General features: G+C 37.3%; 1 protein-coding gene across 1 annotated transcript in view; it reads left to right on the top strand.

Annotated features, from left to right (window-relative positions):
- Nucleotides 1-22,559, top strand: part of LOC109373329 (pro-neuregulin-3, membrane-bound isoform) — a 342,257-nt gene that overhangs the window by 300,160 nt on the left and 19,538 nt on the right. Inside the window, exon 5 of the mRNA XM_019627100.1 lies at nt 4,181-4,307. Coding sequence (XP_019482645.1) covers nt 4,181-4,307 — 127 coding nt within the window. The remainder of the gene's footprint in view (nt 1-4,180; nt 4,308-22,559) is intronic.

Here is a 22,559-nt window from a genome sequence, read left to right on the forward strand (position 1 = left end):
GAGGATTCCATCTTCAGGGCTGTCAACTCTCCCTCTCTGGGCAGCAAGTGGGCTCGGAGATTAGCGTCTTTTCCTGGGGCTCAGAGAGTTGTCAGAGAGTTTAATGGAAATACTGCTCAACATCAGATTCATTATGGGCAGCTCAGAGGACTGACCCGATGGAGGAACACTAGTCAGGATGTTGTCTCTCTGCCTGCCCAGATGGGACACATTTTTATGAAAAAGTAAATAAGAAGTATGAGAATACTAAAGTAATAATAAAAATTGAAGCCTTTTCCAAGTGGAGTTATAGTTATCATTAGAGTATATTTCCTTCCCCGTGCAATTTCCACGCATGGTCTTCCTTTATTTTTCTTTGCCTGAGAGGAATACCAGACCCCACACCAAGCATTGAATCTATATAGCTGAAAGCAATGTTAATTTCTGTTACACCCTAGCACAAGATTCTCTGTGCTCATTCGTGGATTTCTAATTCTCTTCCCGAAACCTTGAGCACACTACCTTGACCTTTCCTTACTTTCACACACACTCTAAGGTTGTTTGTATGTGTATAATTTCTTTACTCAACTTAGAACTGCCAAGTCTTCTAGGATTCTAGGATCTTTCTATCACTGGTTTCCAAATACATTTTATTTCCAAATAAATTCTGAATTTTCATTTTATATACTGGGATGTATAGTTCCTGGCCATGGAAAGTCAGGATTTACGTGAAAGCTCACATTCTCTTGGTCATTTATATTTTAGTTCCCATAATCCTTCAGATCCCACCTCTCTGATTCTGTCTTCATTCTCTCATCACCCTTGGTATGGCATGACCTCACCAGATGGACGATTACAGCAAATTATTAGGTGATGAAAGTTTGAAGGCAGGTAATATGATGCAGTAGAAGTGAGGAATGCCTTGAATTCAGAGGATTTTCTGACTAAGTTAATTAAACCCCTACCATTCTAAAGTACACAATGAAAGAAATTCTCATTGCTCCAAATAAGTCCATATAGTCCCATAAGTAGCTAATAGAACTATTAATTGAGCCTTTGAAATCTGGCTGACATGGCTCACATGGAAACTATAAATTCTTGCAGGTTTCCTTTGCAATTTCAACTCACGTGGGTAAGACGTGTGAGGCTGGCTGTAGGAGTCTTTGGAAATGCAGGACATGATTTATTGTAACTCTAAGAACAGAATTGGGATGGGGGGGAAGTTTCAGGAGCAGAAGCTGGGGCCAATAATTATCACAAGTGGGAAAACATGGGGGACAAAGGAGAGCTCGTGCTAGCAGTAAAAAGCTGATAATGGTAGCCACTTGCCCTGACTGCTGGTTATCACCCTCTGAAGTAAGAGATTTTAGGTCACGAAGAAAGCCTCTTATGGATGGACAGTCAGTAGATGCTCTGATATATGCTCTATGCTTTCTTCAGCAACGAAGGTCTTAGATCCCCAGTTGCTAAAACCCAGTCATGATAAGAGTTACCTTTCTCAGGCACATGTTCTCACCTGAGATAGCCCACATCCAATGACAGGGCAATGTGAGGCTTTGAAGGCCTCAACTTTTGTCCCAACTTGGGGCATAAGGCCATGCCAGTTTCAAAGCTTCCCTTGGAACTTGCTGAGCTCTTCACTGAGGCTGCATCACATTCCAGCATCTCCCTCTGCCCAGCCCTGCTTCCGTCCCTTTGCTTCCACAGGTGTTCACCCCAAGAGCCCTCCCTAATGAAAACCCTGCAGGTTCTCTCAGTCTCAGCACCTGGTTCCCTAGGAGCCCAGCCAGCAGTGTGACAAGTAATGTTTGTCAACAGGCTGTGATACCTGATAGTCTATAACTACATCTCATTCCCTTCTGATTAATTGGGCCAGCGAAACTTAAAACTCAACGAACCATACAGTTTTAACACCGACATTGTTAGGCTAGCAGGGTCCCTGTGTGCGAGGCCCGTATCTTGTCTTCCCCAGAGTAACTGCTCTCACGAGAGGGCTAATGATATTGCGATCAGACACTGCTCATTTCCTCTGCTCCCATTTTCTGGGGGACAGAAGGAAAGAGGAAAAATGTGCATGCCTGGGAGAGGGGAGGGATGATGGAGAAGAAGGCAGGCGCAGAAAAGACAGCCCATTTATCCTGGAGCATTAGCGAGTCAGGGCTTGAGTGAGAAGGAAGTAAAGGAAAGCAAATTATAAAAGGATTTAGGAAACTCAGTCTGACATTTTATGAGGAAAATTCCTTTAGAGGTTTACGTTTCCCAGACACTGAATTATGGAATGACTTAAAAGGTAGTGTTTCTACTATTTAATTCTCAGGAGAATAATTGGGTCCTCGTCCAGTGCCAGGCTCCCTCTGCTGCTTCATGATGATTTCTTCAGGTAGACTGTCTGCTTCATCAGTGAGTCCCTGATAGGATTGTGTGGCTCCAATGTGCTTCTTAAAATGCTGATATGATAGATTTGTTTTAAACAACAGGCTACAGATTAGCTGTTAGGAAGTGGATAGATTGTTAAGACTGGATTAAAGCAACTAAGAGTCCTGGAGACAGAAGCCCCCTAAGTAACTGAAAAGATAAAAGAAATGTTTACACAAACAGAGAACATCACCCTGGTGTTGCAAGTTCAAAAGAGGCAATGGTGCTCTGAACCTCCAAATCCTATGGCAGATACTGTCACTTGCTTGTGAGAGATGCCATTAAGATGATCTTTTCCTTTATCTTTGAGCCAGTGTTTTGATTCCTCTGTAGCATCTGCCCATACAAGTAAGCTTGCTCAATGATGAGGAAGGGGACTTATTTACACTTCACATGGGCTTTCACATTTAGTTTCCCTAGTATCCATGAAAGAGAGCTTTTACAAACTCCGTTTACAGACAAAGAAACTGAGGCTCAGGAAATTTAAGAAATGAATCATTTTAATGTAGGAAATCTAAACAAAACTGGTGGATATTATTAGAGCTGGGATTCAAATCCCAATTCCTCTGATACCTGAGCCCATGCCCTGTAGAGTGCTGCCTGGCTGGAGAAGCTCCCAGCACTAGACCAGTCCACGTATGCCACCAAAAAGGAAGAGGCAAAGTTCAGGGGAGATGATTCTGCAAAGCTTTTTCGTTTGCATGGTTTGGTTCATTTTGTTTGTTTGTTTGTTCGTTTTATGGGTACTGAGTCTTCTGCTGGTAGATAATGGCTGTAAAGCTCTTGGGAGAGGACAGCTTGGCAGTAATTTGCTGCTTCCCTCTGGCTTAGCCAGCCAATGAATAACTCAAACAGTCACCCCACATATGCAGGCAGGCGTGCTTTACTTGGAGCCCAAAAACTGAGAATAGCCTCAGCCTTCCCACTGAGAGGCTTTGGGGCCACAGGCAAGTGGTCTGGCGGTTTTGAGTCATAGTGAAGAGTAGAGTATGCAGCCAGACTGGCTGGATTCAAGTCCAGCTCGACCACTTACTAGCTATGTGACTCTGGGAAAATTCTTTAATTTAACTTTTTGTGCCTCAGTTTTGTCATCTACTAAATGGGCATAGAATCAATGCCTTGTCACAGAATTTTTGGGAAGAATAAATGAGTTGATACATGGAAAACACTTACAATGATGCTTGGTACATAGTAGACACTCTAAAAGTTAACCATTTTTGTGATTTACAAAGAAACAGTTACAAAGGGATAAAATTCTTTATATTCAGGGTTGATGGTAACAATAAATTAGCTGTTTCTAAACTGTAAAAAAGAAAATACACACATTATGGTACGTATGTCAGCCATGCAGTCAAACTGTACATAATTGAATTGTACGCATATAAATATAACTTTGTAAGTATGTTATATGTGGCTGCTAGGTCCAAGCATCACATTTTCTTATGGGTTACTCCTTCATAGCATTTCTAATTCTTTGCAGCTGAGCTCTCAGTGTTAGGGACCTCTGGCACCTATGGGGGTGAGGACAACGCATTATGTTTCTATCTGCCTTCAGAGCACAATTGGATGTGAGTCCCTGGATGATGGTGGATAATGCCACCTTCTCTCAAAATTGGAAGTATTTCTTGGTGGGGTTGAAAATAAGAGAAGGATTCTCTTTGTTAACGAAGTTTACTTAGCTTTAGTAAGTGACACATATAGGTGATGGGAATGAGTGAACTTCAAAAAAATATGCATAGAGTTCATTTATGTAGCTATTTATACATTTATTTCTTTAAACCTGCAGGAAACAAGCTAAACAAATTCAAGAGCAGCTAAAGGAGCCACAAAGTGGTAAAAACTACAGCCTCAAAGCATCCAGCACAATGGCAAAGTCAGAGAGCTTGGTGAAGAACCATGTCCAGCTGCAAAATGTAAGTCACATGTCTCTGCATCTCTTCCCACAGCCCCCTCAGTGCTCCCGGCCCAGAGAGGGTAGGGGGCCTGCAATCAGGCATATATATATATATATATACATATGGTATATATATATGGTTGTCGGAAAAGTCACGACACATTTTTGCAACAAAAAACATAGAAAAAATATGTCATGACTTTTCCGATAACCATATACATATATATATGTATATATATATATATACATATATATATATATTAATATTTTGTAGATTTTTTTTCTTAATTCATCTAGCAATTCTCTATGTGCACATGAACAAAAATGTGTGCTGGATGAAAGAGAAAAATTAAATATCAGCTCTTGATTACGATTGGTAATGTAAATTAGTCTCTGGAAGCAAAAAGAGCTTCAGCTATTTGTTCTATAATCACTTTTAAGTCCTTACTTTATGCCAGAAATTGTGCTGAGCACCAAGGATACAATGATACATCTGGGAACTTATGTATAATAAGAAATACAAACACCAGAATCAGAGGTGTATGGGCCAAGATGGTTGCTATTGCAACAGAGAGGAGACCAACGGAAGGCAGGCAGGGGCAGACATACAGGCTGCTTCTTAAGGAAGTCAGGCTTGAGCTGGGTTTTGAAGAATATGAAAAGCTCATCAGATAGTCAAAGAGCAAAGGACAAGAGACTAGAACACACAGAAAGAATAAAGTCATGTAATCCTACATATGCATGCTATGTTTAGACACCTCCAGGGTAAGGAGTATGAGAGAAGTCAAAGATGAGACAGCTGGGAGGTGAGAGTTGTGGTCGCATAGTCATACTTCCTAACACCAGGCTTAAACAGATACCAGAACTTGAAGTTAAATACAAACTCTTTGAATCCTACATTTTTCTAAAGTAGTTTGAATCATTTCTGAGATATATTTCAAAACACTTAAGACAAGTGAATGTCATCTACAACATATGGAAACATTCCTCTCGGGTAGCAACTCTGCCCCCACACAGGACTGCACTTCCAGATTCTGAGGCACAAAACAAAAGAATAAAGGCCATGGTATAAACCTGGTATTTGAGTATAATAGGCAATCACTCAGAACACATGTGCATCCCTCCAAATGTGTAAATCAATGGGAATTTATACATCATTTGTAATTCTAAGAAACCATTACGGAAGAGTCGCCATTATGTTGGGCATAACAGATGTACTTAGATGTTTAATGTGGAATTCATAAATCATAGTTGTTTCCCAGCAAAGTTTTGTTTAACTTGTAATCATGGCTATTTGTGGGGATTTTTCTTCACTGAAGCAGAGAGAATATTTTGCTAATGATTTCTAATGAGTAATATCTCACCACTCTAAATCAAACGCAGTGATGGAGGGCTTCAATTACTCAGCAGTGGGGCCTATCAAAGATAAGCAAAGCCAGCCCTTAGTTAAAGTAGTAAGGACAGATTGAAATCAGTAATACACTAATGTATTATGGAAGAAGGTCTAGTGTGAACTAAACTCAACTTCAATTACAGAGGTCGCTGGGTGTTTTAAAGAAAAAAATGAGCAAATAAGGAAGGGAAACAGTGGGAGCTTAAGAGTCAGGAAAGTGAAAAATGACAGAGTTGGTCAGTGTAAATGCGATTAGGCCAGCTGTGTCTCTTAGTTGGCCATTATTGAATTTAGGAGTCTGTACTTCCACAGAGGCTGGGAGACAGAGGCCCTATCCTTCCTATTGATTACATTTCAAAGAAATGGCTCTCAGGTCCTTGAGAGACAGAGTTGTAGGAGATGCATAGAGATCTCAAAGTGACAAAGGAAGGTTTACAATTTGTAAGCTCTTTTTAGTAAATGTTCTAGAAAAGGGAGGTCAGAGGCCTGTGCTCAGGTGTTGACTAGAAAAAACAGTAAATTCTTTGGAAGGCCTTGAATTTGTTTGTTTGTTTGTTTGTTTTCAGGCAGGCCCTTTAAATGGGACTAGGGTCATCCTAGGGGTACAGCTTTTCGCTGTTAGAAGCTACGTTAGAGTTTACTGGACTCTTTTCATGTGGTGGTGAATGAATTGAATCCTTTGTGCTGAGTATCTGCAATTTTGATAGGCCAAAGTTGAGGCCTGGTCAAAAGAAGAGCTCAGGGAAGCCTGACTCTCTAAAGTTTGGTCAAGAGGAGTCTTTGTCAGTCCCTACGCATTTTACAGGGTTGCAGCCAGAACACACACAGAGTTTTGAATCCTTTTCTACACCAAACATGATTAATAGCATTTTCTGTCTGATCTATGATCTCTACAAACTCATTTATATGGGAGATGGCATAATGGTTCACAGAGTGGCCACTCACAGCTTTCTCATCTTTCCCCTCCTCATGAATATTCATGTTCTTTCCTATTGCTTACTATTAAAGCAATATTAAAATAAACTTCACTCCTGGGCTCCTCCCAGCCTTCATTTGACTGGAATTATTAGGGTTAGAATAAAAAGAAAGAAATTACTAAGAGTGGGGATGCCAACACTTGGGCGACCTTTGGGTGCAGGTGCTTTTGTTTTGTTTTCCTCTCCCTCTTCCCCCTGTCCAGCCTGCCCCTCCTGGACATTGTGCCTGTTAGCACAGGGCAGCAGACTGTGGGCTCAACTGGGTCCTTCCCGTAGGGACCCAGATAAGATGTGGAAAAGTGTCCTTATATATTTACCTGTTTTTATTAAAGAGGGTGTATATACAGGACCTTTTGTATCTGAGTTGTGATGTGGTCGCCTAGGATAACACATTTCAAGGGATCATTGGTTTAAAGGGCTGCAGAAATTGGGAGTTCTGGCAGAGAACAGATAGGAAAGGATGGCATTTAACGACCTTGGAAAAGGAGAGGAGGTGCATTGAAGAGACATGCACGTCAATGCGCTGGGGCTAAAGAAATACTTTTCCTCCCACATTCTACGTTCTTCAAGCTGGGCTAACAATTCAAATGACATACAGCAGATTAGCTGGACAAAATCAAATTTTAATACATGCCCATGGGGAATTCACATAAGCATTAAAATTCCAAAGACAGTGAGGAAAAAATGGGTATATATGACATTTTGGACAAAGGAGAAAAGGGAGGACCAGGGTCTTAGATTTTAAAAGTGAAAATGGGCATTTTATGGATAGTTGAGAAGCAGCAGGAACACACATGACAGGCAAGTTCTTGCTTGGCAACCCGGAAACAATGGGACTCGGGGTGATCTAGTTACCAGGCCCCTGCCTTCCTATCTACTATACTTAATTCAAATTAAACTAAGATGAATATGCTACGATTTCCTTCCTGGAGCATGTCTTTCCATCTGAATTTCTTGGGCAGGAAAGGGGGAGCGTCAAAGGTTTTTTTCTGAATCTTTTGTTTTTTAATAATCAGCTTAAAATCAATATCCCAAAAGGCCATTTTCGGGCGGCAAAACTTTGGTCCCCTTCACCAGGCATCGCATTCTACGCATTGTCAGCTTGGGCTCAAGGGACTGCCACAGCAGGTACCTTCGACAAGACTAGAGAGAGATGAATAAATTGCTCTCCCAAAGGCACATACCAATTTCTGGGCTAGAAAGCAATGTGGGTCACTACCAGCTTTGTTATCCCTTTGTCAACATTTCATTTGCTAGTTTAATAGGAGAAAAATGGTATATATTTTTAATTGACCTTTCACTATTTGAGCGTGTAAGTATAATCTCTGTCCATATATTTCAGTCAAATTTCCACTATGGTGAATTACACGCTGATATTGCTCCTAATTTTATTACAAGAATCAAATAACAATTCAACTGCAATTTCTCATGCCATTTGTTATGGGAGAAAATAGTAATGAAGAATACATATTAATACTCCATTAAAAAAGAACTGAAAATTTTATGAACATTTGCTTTCCTTCAATGCTATGCTTAACAAATACAAGAGGCACATAGGACATCTGTGCAGGAGGTCAAGTAGCGCAAGTAGTCTTAAGGAAAGCAGTAATCTGATGTGTGGCTAAGAATTTCTGTGTGCATATTAAAATGCAAATGCATTGAAGAAAAATTGGGAAAGCATTTTTCCTTTGTAGGTCTATATATCTTTTTTCTTCTAGCAAGAGCTATGAGGAAATACCAATGTCAATGATAATAGCAAAAAATGATAAATGAAACAGATAATAGTAATAGCAAATAACATGTATTGGTTACATACATGGTATTATGCTAAATGATCTATAAGCATTGTCTCATTTAGCCCTAACAATAATTACTTAATTTCCACCCATTATGTAAAGAAGAAGAAAATGGGGCTCAAAGCTTGAGAAAGTTAACTTCTGTCAGACAGCTTGTGAGTAGCTGAGAGACAAAACCACATCCTTATAACTCAGTGGCATTCAAAAAGGGGGCAATGTTGCCCCAGAAACATTTGGCAAAATCTGGGAATACTTTGGGTGTTACGACTTAGAAGGGAAGTGCTACAGGCATCTATGAGTAAAGAGCAGAGGTGCTGATAAATATCCTCCAATGCCCAGGATAGTCCCTCACAACAAAAAAGTATCCTTCCCAAATTTCATGTGTGGTGAGCAAGTCCAGAGTCCAAGCTCAAATTGCAAAATGTGCCCATTAGGAAATTCTGAAAGTCTACCACCGGAGTTCTATCACAACCTTCCCACTGCGAGCATTTATTTTCACTACATGGTGGGTGCCGGTTTATCTAGGAACACTATAATTTTCCCTTGGAGGGAAAATTTCCTACTTGCTTACCATATCGGGCAAATCTGTCTTTATTTTATCTTGAAGCCCAGGTTAGCTACTTGAAATTCTTTGCAAATTGCAGTGTTTAACAAATGAATGTCTGTGTCTGGCATTCCCTTAAGTTCATTGCACATTCATGGGAAAGGGTTTCCCTTACAGTCATGTAACAAGACGTGAAACTCTTAGTTCAGTGAAGCGACATGACAGCCTGGAAACGCTCGACTCAGGCTGCAGAACCAGACCTGGCAGGGGCTTAGAAGCACCTAGCTCCTACCCATCATTTACAAGGGAAGCATTTGTGTTTAGGGAGATGAACTGACCTCTTCTCTGTGTCACTGGGAGCTGGGGCTAGAATGATAACCTCCAGACCTGTTAAGGGTGTGATACTTCTCAGCCTGGTTCAGGGACGAGAAAGAGAAATCATCAAAAGTGAGATGATCTATATATAGTAAATATCTAGTAAGTGCCAGGCACTGTGTTAAGGACCAGGGATACAATGATGACCAAAACTGACACTATCCCTACATTCAACGAGCTCACTGATTATTGTAAGTGATCGATATTAATAATAATCCCACAACTAATGTGCTGAATCCTACAGCCAATAGTGGACAGTGCTGTTAGAGCCCACAGAAGGCAGGTCTGAGGGTTAACCTGACAATAGGAATAACAAAAGACACTCTGTGCAGAGGGAATAAGTAACATGCTCAGTCCCCTGGCTGAAGGGACTCCTGGTTGAGGTGGGAATGGAGACAAGTGCTTGCTGTGCCCAGTGGCTGGAAAGGTTGTCTAGCTATATTATTTTGCTTCAGTGAAAATGTGTTAAAATTTGACTGAAGTTGTTAATAGTTCTTTCTGCTCCGGTACATGGTGCCAAAATTCTCAAAATAGCAACAATGGTCAAGTCGTTTTTAATTACCTGTATTAGAGATCCAGATGAAATCATGCTCTAAAACATACCCACTCACTTTCACAATCCTCTGGGCTTATAAATAAGACTTGAAATAAAGAACCTTTTGATACAGACATAGATAAGCTGGGAGCGATGCCAAGACTGGGTGTGTTACGTGCCATTGAGTGGGGCTCCAACTCCTGGCAACCCTGTGAGTGAGTGCCGTCCACCATGTCCTGCCTGTCCTCGCAGCCCTGCTCAGCTGCTGTAGACTCATGCCTATGGCTTCTTTTATGGAACTCTACCTCATGTTTGGTTTACCTCTTTTCCTGCTGCCTTCTATTTTCCCCAGCATGATTGTCTTTTAGCAGAAAGACAGACATTTAAAACTATTTAAAAATAGCCTCCCTCCTGCCTTTATTGCCTGGGGTTCCAGATCAGGTGATTATCAGCTCTGTCAACATTGCTTTCCAACACAGACACTGTTTTCATTTAACCTTCTGACTCCCACAGCGTGCAAGCTGCAGAGCTGGAAACAATGTCATGTTGCTCCACTTCCAACATGCGCCTGCCTGCTTCATTTGGCTGGTCTATTGATTTCAGTGCACCACCAACAGTGCGTTAGGAGTCAGGCAGGTGCCCATGCAAACAACAGGGACTGGTCCTCAGCCCTGGAGCACCCCCACAAGGCAGGCTGCCCGGGAGCCAATCAGGATGAGGCTGCCCCAGGAAACGACAGCATTGACCAGGGCCCATGTGGGTGCTTAAAAGGAAATCATTTCAGCTCCTGCTGAATCCACCCGTGAATGGACTGTGGCATCTTCTCATTCGCTATTAAAGTGACATTTTGTCCAATATGCTAAATGAGGTTTTAACAAAACAGGTACACACACCAAAAGTCAAGATGTGTGTGAGTGCAGGGAAAGAACGTGGAATCAGCTGCCATGCTTTGTAACACTGTACAGAAATGGTGATGGAAGGCAGGGCAGACAGCTGGCCTGAGCACTGCAATTTCACTAGAGATATCATGTCATGGATAAAATTTTGCCAGCCTGAACTCTGCCCAGGGATGGATACTGCACACATTTTGGAAGGAACTGAATAGATACTTTCAGCATAGAGCATAAAATATCCAAAAGGTATAATCCTACCTTTAAAGAGAATGGATGCAGACTGTTTTTGCTGAGTGAGTTATATGCCTTTGAGGGCTGACGGCTGAGCTACTCAGGAAAAGAAAGGAGGACTGAATTCAGCCTTTGGTCTCTAAATTTATTTGTTTTGTTTTGTTTTATTTTTGGTGTGTATTTTTGCTTTTTAAAAAATCTTTTTTTTTAATGTTTTAAGTAGACTTTATTTTTTTAGGACTGTTTTAGATTTACAGAAGCTTGTTAAGATAGCTTTCATATATACTGTACTTCCCCTATTATTAAGATTGTATGTTAATATGGTACATTTGTCTCAATTAATGAACCCATATTGATGCATTGTTATTAACTCAGATTCATAGTTTATTCAGATGTCCTTAGTTCTTACCTAATTGCTTCTTCTGTCCCAAGGTCCCATCCAGGATGTCACATTCCTTGTAGTTTTCATGTCTCTTTAGGCTCATCTTATCTGTGAGTTTGTCAGATTTTAATGATCTTGACAGTTTTTAGTACTGGTCAAGTATTTTGTTATTTTGTTAGGATTTTGTTAGGATGGTCCTCTACTGCAATTAGTTTGATGTTTTTCTCATGACTAGAATGGGGTTACGGGCTTTGGGGAGAAAGACAACAGTGGTAAGGTGCCATTTTTATTTCATCATATCAAAAGTTCACACTGTCAACACAAGCATGATTTATCACTGTTGATTATTTTTGTCATCTGTCTGAGGTAGTAATTGTCAGGTGTCTCCACTGTGATGTTCCTCTTTGTTCCCCTCTCCCTTTCTCTGGAGTTGTTTGGGAGGAAGTATCTATGGGTAGTCCACACTTAGTGAGTATGGAGTTATGCTACCCCTCTGTGAGGACGGAGTATCTACCTAAGTTATTAGGAGCTCGACTGCAAGGGGTTTGTGGCATCTTCCTCATTTATTTATTTATTCCATCATTTATTTAAGAGTATGAACTCATGGATAGTTCTTTTATACTTAGAGTTATAATTCAATAGTTAAATATTATTTTCTTTATTTTATATCAAATCCTTTCAGCTTTGACCACTGGTAGCACTTTCAATTGTCCCCTGTGTCATTTTGTAACTGATCAATGTAGGTATTGGAGGGATTTAGTTAAGCATGCCCTTACTTCTAGACCCTCTTAGCAGACAGATCAAAGATATCTATATTCTGGTCTTACAGATTCCACTCATTTCTGAAGTTGCTTAGGACAGCAGTCCCCCATCTCCACCTCCCACTTCTGTGCTTTCATTCCTTTCTAACACTTTGTTGCCATTGTCAGAGGTTGCATTCCTTCCTGGGATATCCAGACCTTCTAAATGATACTTACTTTGTTAATAGGTTTATTTCTATTTCTTTAATAAATATAGGGCTATTAAGTTGACCTATTTCCCCTTGTATGAATTTTGGTAATTTGTGTTTTTCAAGAAATTGGTCCATTTCAACTAATTTATCAAATTCGAGAGCATAAAGTTATCCGTGTCTTACTTTTTTAACCATCTTCTGTCCATGAGAATAGTGGTGATGGCCCCTCTTTCAATTCTGTGATTAGTAGTCTTCTCTCTTTTTATCTGGGTTCGCCTGACTAGAGATTTATCAATATTATCAATCATTTTAAAGAGTCAGCTTTGCGTTTGTTGATTTTCTCTATTCTTTTCCTGTCTACCAATTTCATTAATTTTTTTCTCTAATTTTTATTATTTCTCTCTTCTGCTTGTTTTAGGTTTAAATTACTCTTTTTGTTCCCAAAGTGGAAATTTAGATGATTTTAGATATTTCTTCTTTTCAAATACAAACATTTAATGTTGTAAATTTATCTCTAATCACTGCTTTCATTACTTCCCACAAATTTTGATAAGTTGTTTTTTCATTTACTTTAAAATAGTTTAAAACTTATCTTAAGACTATTTCTTTGAACATTCTGTTATTTAAAAGTATGTTGTTTAACCTCTAAATAGTTTTGGGTTTTCCAACTATCTGTTATTGATTTCTAGTTTAATTTCAATGTAGTCTGAGAATATATTTTGTATGGCTTCTATTTTTTTAACTTCTTAAAGTGTATTTTATGGCCAACAATGTGATTTATCTTAATGGATGTTACCTGAGAGCTTGAGAAGAATGTGTAGTCTACTGTTTTAGAAGGACTATTTTAAGAATACCAACTAGATCCAGTTGATTGAACGTGATGTTCAGATGAATTATTTCCTTAATGATTTTCTGCCTGATGGATCTGTCAATTACTGATAGATTGGTGTTGTGCTCTCCATGTATAAATAGATATGTCTATTTCTCCCTGCAGTTCTATCAGTTCTTGCCTTATGTATTTTGATGCTCTGTTAGACATATGTTTTATCTCCTTGGAGAATTGGCTCCTTTATCATTAAGCAAATGATACTTCTTTTAGCCTTTTTTTTTAATCCCTAATTCTTTTTCTTGTTCTGAAGTCTGCTGTATCTGAAATTAATATACCTAGTCCAGTTTTCTATTGATCAGTGTTAAGATGATATACATTTTTCTACTCTGATACTTTTATCCTATCTGTGTCTTTATATTTAAAGTGGGTTTCTTGTACATAACATTTAGTTGGGTTTTGTTTTGTTACCTATACTGACAATCTCTGTTTAATTGGTGTATTTAGACCGTTCATATTTAAAGCAATTATTGATTTAGTTCAATTACTATCTCCCATATTTAATACTGCTTCTCTTCTTTGTAGTTGTCATTTGTTTCTTTTGTTCTCTTTTATTTCTTCCTTTCTTGGTTTTAATTATTTGATATGATTCCATTTTCTTTCTTCTTCTAGCATATCCATTACACTTCTTTTTAGAATGTTTTAGTGGTGGCCCAAGAGTCGCAATATATGTTTACAACTAATCTATGTCCACTTTCAAATAACACTTTCCCATTTCATGGGTAATACACGTATTTTATAAAAGAGTATTCCCAATTTCTCCCTCCTGTTAAACAACGGCCCCTGGCAGGACTAACTTCATTCTGTGTCACCCACAGGGCCCCAGTTTGCAAAATTTTCCACTGAGCACTGATGGAGGTTTTAACTATTAAGTTCCAGGAAATAACCACCCCCAGCTGTCTTAACTCTGCTGTTTGTGGCTTCTGTAACTGGCTTGGCTAGACACAGCTCCCCTCCCACGTTCTGAGCAGGATGCAGCTTTTACCCTTATAAACAAACCCCTGAGCTCACTGGGGGCCGCGAGGTTTGGAGAGACATGAGTCCTGTCATGGTCGCTGGCTTCTGGAATAAAGACTCCTAATTTTTTGGCCTATTGACTACGGTGTCTTCTGTTCAGCTCGCTGATTTCCTGTATAACACTGTCCTTTACAAAATTGCTGTCAATCATTTGAATTGTGTATGTGCTATATCCATAATACATTATTACTTTGAACATTTTTCTATTTGAACCATTAACAATAAGAAAAATTAAATATTTTAATTTACATTTATTTATTACTTCTCTGACATTTTCTTTCTTTAGGTAGATTTGAGTTTCTGACCTATATCATTTTGTTTCTCCCTAAGAACTTCTCTTAAAATTTCTTGTAGGACAGATCTGCTGGTAATGAATTTCCTTAATTTGTGTTTAAGGAAGTCCTTATTTTTCTTTAATTTTTGAAGGATAATTTTACTAGAGATATATTTCTAGTTTGGTATTTAAAAAATAAACCTAAATATTCCACTCTTCTCTGTTCCTGTTTGTATGATTTCTGATTAAAGTCCACTGTATTTCATAATCTTTTTCCTCTATAGGTGAGATTTTTATTTTCACTGACTTTTTTTTCAGCATTTTATTTCATTTTTGTGTTACTTTTTTCTTTTCCTCTTTTTAAAAATATAGTTTGAACATGATATTCTGTGGTATAGGTTTTTTTGGTATTTATCCTTCATGGTGTTTTGGTGTCCTATGAGCTTCCTGTATCTGTGGTTTTATATATATCTGTTAATAATGTTGGAAATTTCTAGGTCATTACTTTAAACATTTCTCCTGCTCAATTTTCTTTTACTTCTCTTTCAAGTTTTCCAGTTATGCATATTTTATACCATTTCAAAGTGTCCCACAGTTCTTGAATATTATGTTCTGTTACTTTCCTTTTTTTTTTTTCATTTTTGTATTCGGTCTTTGCTTTGTGTTTCATTTCAGGAAGTTTCTATTGACCTTCACTCAAGTTCACTGCTTATTTCCTTGTTTGTGGGAGTTTAATGATAAGTCTAGAAAGTGCATTAATCATTTATGTAACAGTGTTTTTTATTTCTAGCACTTACTTTTAAATATTTCTTAGAGTTTACATCTCTCTACTTATAGTACGTATCAGCCCTTGCATACTGTCTACTTTTCCCTTTTGAGTCCTTAGCAAATTTATCATGCTTATTTTAAATTAACTGTCTGATCATCCAACATATCTGTGGTATGTGCATCAGATTCCAGTGATTACTTTGTTTCTTCAGACTTCATTTTTTTTGGTTGTCATTTAGTATGCTTTATAATTTTGTGGATAAAAAGATAGGCATAATATATTAGGTAATAGACAGTGAGGTAATAGACCTTTGTCTAAGATTTTATGTTAATCTTGTTACTGGTACAGTTTGTACTAGCTATAGTTACCAAGGGCTTTAATATCCTCTAGTGTTTTTTGTTTTCTTTTTTCCCTTTTTAATTCTGTCTTTAGGTTTCCCTAAGAACAACTGCTACTACTACTACTACTACTTGTTGTTGTTGTTGTTGTTGTTGTTGTTGTTGTTGTTGTTCTTCTTCTTCTTCTTCTTCTTCTTCTTCTTCTTCTTCTTCTTCTTCTTCTTCTTCGTCTTCTTCTTCTCTTCCTCCTCCCCTCCTCCTCATCCTCCTTCTCCTTCGTCTTTTTTTTCCCCCATACTCAGGATGTATTTTACTTTATTTTTTAAATTAAAAGATTTTCATTTAAGTATGGTTGGTATGCAATCTTATATTGGTTATATTACTTTCAGGTGTACAATATAGTGATTTGATATTTTTATACCGTACAATGTAATCACCCCATTAATTCTAGTAATCTTGTAAACTTATTAAAATATTATTATAGGATGTATTGGATTGTTGGAAAAGTCATGACGCAATTTTGCGACAGATGGCACTTGTTCATTTTTGTAAGTACTAGAGTCATTTGCATCTATGTTATTGCTATGTCATTCGACAGCTACAGTTCTAACTTCATTCTAAAAAAAATGAGTGATTTGGTTGAGTTTTGGAGATTTTACAAGTAGTTGAAGATGGAAGACCAAACTGTGCATGTTTGCCATATTTTACTGTTTTACTTCCATAAAGGGAAGAACGTGTGACAAGCTTGTGAAAAGTTGCATAAAGTTTATGGTGACAATGCTCTACAAGAACGTCAGTGCCAACGATGGTTCATGAAATTCCGTGCTGGTAATTTTGACCTCTATGACACTCCTCACTCAGGGTGAACCACTGAGGTTGATGACGACAAAATAAAGGCATTGATCGAGTCAAAACCACGTTGCATGACACAAGAGATTGCAGAAACATTGAACATCCATCATTCAAGCCTTCATGACCACCTGAAGAAGATGGGATATGTAAGCAAGCTCGATATTTGGGTTCCGCATGAACTCAAAAAAGTTCATTTGACGGCGCATATAAACATCTGAAATATGCTCACTAAACGAGAGGAAACCGATTCTTTTTTGAAGCGACTGATAACTGGTGATGAGAATTGGATTGTTTACAACAATGTGGTGTGCAAACGGTCTTGGTCCCAACGTGATGATTCGCCTCAAGTGACATCGAAAGCAAACATTCATCAGAGGAAGGTTATGCTCTCAGTGTGGTGGGATTTTAAAGGTGTCATGTTTTTTGAGCTTCTACCAAGAAATCAAACAATCAATTCAAATCTGTACTGTCAGCAATTGGACAGTTTGAACGAAGCCAGAATCCAGAAATGTCCAGAGCTTAATTGTAAAGGAGTTGTGTTCCATCACAACAACGCAAGAACACACACAAGTTTGATCACCCATCAAAAATTATTGGAGCTTGGATGGGATGTGTTGCCACACCCACCATACTTGCCTGACCTTGGGCCGTCAGACTTCCACTTGTTTCGCTCTCTTCAAAACTGCTTGCATAGTATAACATTCAATTCAGATGAGGCTGTAAATCAGCACCCTGTTCAGTTTTTTGCAAGTAAAGACAGGTTCTTCTAAGAACAAGGAATTATGAAGCTTACTGGAAGATGACAAAAGGTTATCGAACAAAATGGGCAATATTTCATTGATTAATCTTTGTTCTTTATATAAATAAATGACCTTTGAAAAACATAGACAAAATATGTCATGACTTTTCCAACAACCCAATATTTTTTATTTTTTAAATTAGTTTAAGGTGTACAAAACAACACAGTGATTAGACATTTATATACTTTGCAAACTGATAACCCCAATAACTCTATTACCCATCTGACACTGTACATAGCTATTAGAATATTATTGACTACATTCCCTAAGCTATATATATCCTCATGACTATTTTTTAAATTATACTTGACATTCAATATTATTATATTTGTTTCAGGTGTAGGTGTACAGTATAATGGTTAAACTTTTATATAATTTATTAAGAAATTCCCCCCAATGAGTATAGTTCCCATCTGACACTATACATAGTTTTTATAATATTATTGACTATATCTCCCATACTGTGTTTTACATACCTAAGATTCTTTTGTAACTACCAATTTGTACTTCTTAATCCCTTCACCTTTCTCATCCAGCTCCCCAAACCCCTCCTATCTAGTAATCATCAGTTTGTTGTCTGTATCTATGAGTCTGTTTTGTTTATTCATTTATTATATTCTTTAGATTCCACATGTAAGTGAGATGATGTGGTACTTGTCTTTCTCAGTCGGACTTTCTAAGTCTGACTTATTTCACTTAGAATAACACCTTCTAGGTCCATCCATGTTGTTTCAAATGGTAAGATTTCATTATTTTTTTATGCAAAAATAATATTGCAGTGTATATATGTGCCACAATTTCTTTATCCAGTCATTTATTGATGGGATAAAGTTGTTTAATGACTGGATAAAGAAATTGTGGCACATATATACATTGCAATACTATATACACTGCAACATATATACACGGTTGTTTCCATATCTTGACTAGCACTGCAAATAAACATAAGGGTGCATATATCTTTTCAAAATAATGTTTGGTTTCTTTGGATAAATACCCAGGAGTAGAGTTGCTGGGTCATAAAGTAGTTCAATTTTTAATTTTTTGAGGGACCTCCATACTGTTTTCTAAAGTGGATGCACCAATTTATAATCCCACCAACAGTGCACAAGGGTTTCCTTTTCACAATATCCTTACCAGTACTTGTTGTTTGTTGATATATTGATGACAGCCATTCTGACAAGTGTAAGGTAATATCTCATTGTGGTTTTTATTTGCATTTCTGTGATGATTAGTAACGTTGATCATCATTTCATATGTCTATTGGCCAAGTGTATATTCTCTTTAGAGAAATGTTTATTCAGGTCCTCTGCCCATATTTTAATTAAATTGTTTGGTTTTTTGGTGTTGAGTTGCATGAGCTTTTAAATAAATTTTAGATAATAACCCCTTATCAGATGGCAAATACCATGTTTCATTCAGTAGGATGTCTTTTTGTTTTGTTGATGGTTTCCTTTGCTGTGAAAAATCTTTTTAGTTTGATGTAGTCCCATTTGTTTATTTTTTCTTTTGTTTCCCTTGCCTGAGGAGATATATCAGTAAAAATATTACTAAGGGTAATGTCTGATAATTTACTGCCTACTTGTATGTTTTTTTTCTAAGAGTTTTATGGTTTCAAGTCTTACATTTAAGTCTTCAATCTATTTTGAGTTTGTTCTTCCATAGGGAGTAAGAAGATGGCTCAGTTTTACTTGTTTATTTATTTTTTGCATATATTTGTCCAGTTTTCCCAGAAACATTTATTGAATACTCATAGACTGTCTTTACCCCAGTATATATTCTTGCTTCATTTGTCATAGATTAAATGACCACGTAGGTATGGGCTTATTTCTGGGCTCTCTATTCTGTTCCATTGATCTATGTGTTTGTTTTATGCCAGTACCATGTTGTTTTGATTACTATGGCCTTGTACTATAGTTTGATATCAGGTAGGGTGATATCTCCAGCTTTGTTCTCCTTTCTCAAGATTGCCTTGGCTAATCATGGTCTTTTATGTTTACATATAAATTTTAGGATTATTTGTCATACATCTGTGAAAAATACCATTGGTATTTTGATAAGAATTGCATTGAATCTATAGGTTGCTTTGGGTAATATGGACATTTTAACTATATTAAGTCTTCCTATCCATGAGCATGGTATATGCTTCCATTTATTTGTATTTTCTTTAATTTCTCTCCTCAATGTCTTAAAGTTTTCTGAGTACAGGTCTTTTACTTCTTTAGCTAAATTTATTACTAGGTATTTTCTTTTTATGCAATTGTAAGTGGGATTGTTTTCTTAATTTCTCTACTTGATAGCTTATTATTAGTGTATAAATATACAATGAATGTCTGAATATTAATTTTGTATCTTGCTACTTTACCAAATATTTATCAGTTTCAATAGTTTTTGGTGGAATCATTGGGGTTCTCTGTATATAGTATCATGTCATCTGCAAATAATGACAGTTTTATTTTTTCAGTTCCAATTTGCATGTCTTTTTTTTTTCCTGTCTAATTGCTGTGGCTAGGACTTCCAACACTATGTTCAATAGAAGTGGTAAATGTGACTATCCTATATTGTTTCTGATATTAAGGATAATGGTTTTAGCTTTACCCATTGACTATAATGTTAACTGTGGGTTTGTCATATATGGCCTTTATTATGTTGGCATATGTTCCATCTATTCCCACTTTGCTGAGAGTTTTTATCATAAATGGATGCTAGATTTTGTTAAATGCTTTTTCTGTATCTATTGGTATATCATATAATTTTTATTTTTCATTTTGTTTATGTGATATATTACAATAATTGATTTGCAGATATTGAACCAAACTTGCCTTCTATGAATAAATCCCACTTGATCATGCTGTATACTTTTTTTAATATACTGCTGAATTCATTTTTGCTAATATTTTCTTGAGAATATTTGCATCTGTGTTCATTGGGAATATCAGCCTATAATTTCCTTTTTTTTTTATGATGTCTTTATCTGGTTTTGGAATCAGGGCAATGGTGACCTCGTAGCATGAGCTTGAGAGCCTTCCCTTCTCCTGGATTTTTTTTAATAGCTTGAGAATAATAGGTGTTAATTCTGTTTTGAATGTTTGGTAAAATTCACCTTGAAGTCATCTGATCCAGGACTTTTGTTTGTTGGTAGCTTGTTGATTACTGGTTTGATTTCATTAGTAGTAAATTTTCTGTTTCTTCTTGATTCAGATTTAGAAGATTGTGTGCTTCTGGAATTTATCCATTTCTTCCAGATTGTCCAGTTTGTTGGAATATAGTTGCTCATAGTATTTTCTTTAAAATTTTTGTATTTCTGTAGTCATTTCTCCTCTTTCATTTCTGATTTTATTTATTTGGGCCTTCTCTTTTTTCTTGATGAGTCTGGTTAAAGGTTTATCAATTTTATGTATCTTTTCAAAGAACCAGCTCTTGGTTTCATTGATCTTTTGTATTTTTTTTTAGCCTCTTTTTTTTTAAAATTTCTGCTCTGATCTATATTATTACATTGTTTCTCACTTTGGGTTTTACTTGCTATTATTTTTCCAGTTCCCTAAGGTGTAAAGTTAGATTGTTTATTTGAGATTTTTCTTGTTCTTTTTATAGGTAGACCTGCATTGCTATGAATTTCCAGCTTAAGACTGCTTTTGCTGTGTCTCATTGATTTGGGGTCATTGTGTTTTCTTTTTTTCTTTCTTTTTTAAATATTTTACTGGGGAATTCAGGAAGGGGAATAGTGTTAGGGAATTGGGTAAGGGGAACAGACAAGCTGCTGTCCCTTTGTTCCTCAGTCTAGTTGTGGAGGATGTCACTTCACTGACCCATGTTGGTATTATCATTGCACTCTTCCTGGGTGAGGCAGTCACTCGCTGCCCATTGGACGGATGCTCACGGTGGCTCACGGCAGCTCCCTGCAGCCTATGCCGTCTCCGCAACTCATGGCAGCCCAGCTCCAGATTGAGCTGTTGTTCACCATCTTAGCTGTGGAGGACGCAGCATCACTGGCCCTCATGTGGGATCCGAACCGGGGCCCTGCTGCTTAGAGCTGGCGTCCCAAGCCAACTTCTAACCAGTGTGCCACTCGGCTGGCCCCATATGTTTTCATTTTCATTTGTCTTAGGCATCTTTTGATTTTTTTCTTGATCTTATTGCTGACCCATTCATTGTTTAGTACCGTGTTATTTAGCCTCCATGTGTTTATGTGTTTTTCAGGAATTTTTTTTGTAATTGATTTCTAGTTTCAAATCATTATGGTCAGAGAAGACAGTTGATAGGATTTTAATCTTCTTAAATTTATTGAGACTTGTTTTATGCTCTAACATGTGGTCTATCTTGGAAAATGTTCCATCTGCACCTGAAAAGAATGTATTCTGTGGCTTTGGGGTGAAATGCTCCAAAATTTTCAATTCAATCCATCTGGTCTACTTGTAGTGTGTCATTTAAGGCTGCTGTGTCCTTGTTTTCTCTCTGTAATATCTGTGCATTGGTATCAGATATTTTTTAAAGTCCTCTACTATGATTGTGTCACTTTGATCTCTCCCTTTATGTTGATCAATATTTGTTTTATATATTTAGGAACTCCTGTGTTGGGTGTATAGATGTTTACTGGGTTATGCCCTCTTATTGGATTAATCTCTTTATCATTATGTAATGTCCTTTTTGGTCTTTTATAGTCTTCATTTTAAAGTCTATTTTATCTAATACAAATATTGCTACCCCAGCATTTTATTTTTTTCATTTGCGTGAAATATCTTTTTCCATCCCTTACTTTCAGTCTGTGTCTTTTGATCTGAGGACAGCCTTTTGTAAACAGCATATGTAAGGGTTTTGTTTTCTAATCCATTCAGTTTCACTATGTCTTTTGACTGGAGCATTTAATCCATTTACATTTAAAGTGATTATTGATAGTTACATAGTTATTGACATTTTATTATTCATATTTTTTTATCTTCCTTTGTTTGTTTTCCCTTCTTAAAGAAGTCCCTTTACCATTTCTTATAATACTGTCTTGGTGGTAATGAATTCCTTTAGCATTTTCTTGTCTAGGAAGCTCTTTATCGCTCCTTCAGTTTTAAATGATAGCCTTGCAGGGCAGAGCAATCATGGTTGTAGGCCCTTATTTTCATTACTTTAAATATTTTCTGCCACTCCCTTCTGGCCTGCTAAATTTCTGTTAAGAAATCAGCCAATAGTCTTATGGGTGCTCCCTTGTAATTAACTGGTTGTCTTTCTCTTGCTGCTTTTAGGATTCTCTCTTTGCCATTTTAAT

This window comes from Hipposideros armiger, unplaced genomic scaffold, assembly GCF_001890085.2.
Source record: "Hipposideros armiger isolate ML-2016 unplaced genomic scaffold, ASM189008v1 scaffold_708, whole genome shotgun sequence".
In the NCBI taxonomy this organism is placed as follows: domain Eukaryota; kingdom Metazoa; phylum Chordata; class Mammalia; order Chiroptera; family Hipposideridae; genus Hipposideros; species Hipposideros armiger.